Source organism: Amphiura filiformis, chromosome 13, assembly GCF_039555335.1.
Source record: "Amphiura filiformis chromosome 13, Afil_fr2py, whole genome shotgun sequence".
Lineage (NCBI taxonomy): Eukaryota > Metazoa > Echinodermata > Ophiuroidea > Amphilepidida > Amphiuridae > Amphiura > Amphiura filiformis.
The window spans coordinates 34,233,247-34,235,228 of record NC_092640.1 but is presented as its reverse complement, the minus strand read 5'-3'; the positions used below and the strand labels follow the sequence as shown (position 1 = coordinate 34,235,228).

General features: G+C 39.5%; 1 protein-coding gene across 1 annotated transcript; it reads left to right on the top strand.

Moving 5' to 3' along the window:
• Positions 1–439: 439 nt before the first annotated feature.
• LOC140167260 (uncharacterized) lies at positions 440–1,440 on the top strand. The gene is given in 1 exon segment (XM_072190598.1): positions 440–1,440. A coding segment is annotated over 1 exon segment (792 nt). The 5' UTR covers positions 440–580; the 3' UTR covers positions 1,373–1,440.
• Positions 1,441–1,982: the final 542 nt, after the last annotated feature.

Genomic DNA, 1,982 nt, shown 5'->3' with positions numbered 1-1,982 from the left:
GGAGTGGATGCTTGATAGAGGCATATTTGAAGAATTGTGTACAATTTATGGTACACCTGACATAGACCTGTTTGCTTCTCGGTTAAATGCTCAACTGACCGATACATTGCATGGAAACCAGACCCTGGAGCAGAGGCAGCGGATGAATTTTCTATTGATTGGAGCCCACTGTTTTTCTATGCATTTCCTCATTTTCTCAAATAGCAAAATGTTTGCAAAAATTGAAAGTGAAGGGGCTGAAGGGTGGATGATAGTTCCAAAATGGCCTACTCAGCCATTGTTCTCCAAGCTCTTACGCATGTTTGTTGAAGAACCATGTGTACTTCCAAATTCGAAATACCTACTCACCCAACCTACAAGTAAACAGGTCCATCCACTAATTGAAGCCAAACATCTTGCTCTTCTTTCTTGCAGATTATCCGGCAACCCTTTGAGGTCGCAGGAATTTCGGACAAAGCAGTTGACATTATCCTCGCCTCATGGAGAGACAGTACAAAGTGCCAGTATAGAGTGTACATCAAACAATGGTTGGCTTTTTGCAGTGAGCGGAAAATTGATACCCTGCAAACAACTGTAGTGCATGTTTTGGATTTTAAACATATTATTTGATCGTTTGGGTTACAGCGCCATGAACTCTGCCAGATCGGCACTATCTGCATTTGTTGTCCTCCCAGGGGGACATTCCCTAGGGTCACACCCATTTATTTCAAGATACTTGAAAGGAGTGTTTAATCTGAAAACACCAAAACCACGATATGAAGTTGTGTGGGATGTAAGCACTGTTCTCAATTATTTGCGCACATTATCTCCAGCCAACATGTTGCCATTACGAGATTTGACTCACAAAACGTGCATGTTGGTAGCGCTGATTTCAGCTCAACGACAGCAGACTTTGCACAAACTAGACCTCGAACATATGACAGTGAAAACAAACTCGATTGTGGTTTTTGTGCAAGGGCTAGTGTAGCAGAGCAAGCCTGGCAACACAGGACTTAAAGTTGAACTTGTTGCATATGACCCAGACAAGAGAGTATGTGTGGTTGCATACCTCTTAGAATATATGAAACGCACAAAGGACCTCCGTGGAGGAGAAAAACAACTTTTTGTGAGTCACAGGAAGCCCCATGGGAAAGTTAGCAAAGACACTATTGCTCGATGGATCAAGATTGTTATGTCCAAAGCAGGAATAAACGCAGAACAATTTAAGCCTCACTCACGAGCGGCTGCTACTTCAAAGGCAGACAAAGCTATGCTGCCAGTAACTGACATTATGCAACAGGCAGGATGGAGAAATGAAGCTACTTTTCAGACATACTACAACAAGCCAGTGATTGTTTGCAATAACTTCGTGAGTGCAGTGCTTGACTCTTGAATAGGAAACCCACAATAAACACTATGAATATTACACTGGAAACTTATCAATAGTGACCCTAGCAAATTAATGCCAACTGACTATAGAAAGAAACAGTGAAAGTGAAGTTAAATTCAGTCTTCATTTTGAAGGTTTTTATTAATAAAACATTTTAGAATTGCAAGTTGCAAGTTCATACATCAAGTGTTGATTGGCATTGCCAAAAACGGTTTTAAAGCCAAAAAGGCATGTGTTAGCTGCAAAGCAAATTGTTTGATGGTTCATAATTATTTAACAGTAACTTGTGCATGATTAGTTTGGAATACATAGAAGAAAAAGACTACTGAATAGAGAAACAAATCTGAGTAAAATGACAAGTGTACACTAAATTATTAGTTTCTTTAAATGCTTTATTTTAGAGATTCATTTTGTTCACATACAGTAAATAATAATAATTTATTGAACAACTTAGGCCTTGTGCAAATTCAGACTTGGCTTTGAAGGTCTCGCATTATCTCGAACGTATTACGAGATAAAATAGAAAGATTAAACGAGAACTTACCTGTTCGAAGTTTGCTCATTATTTTGAAGTAATGGTGAGTGAGAGATAATGTGCCCACCTCTCCCACCC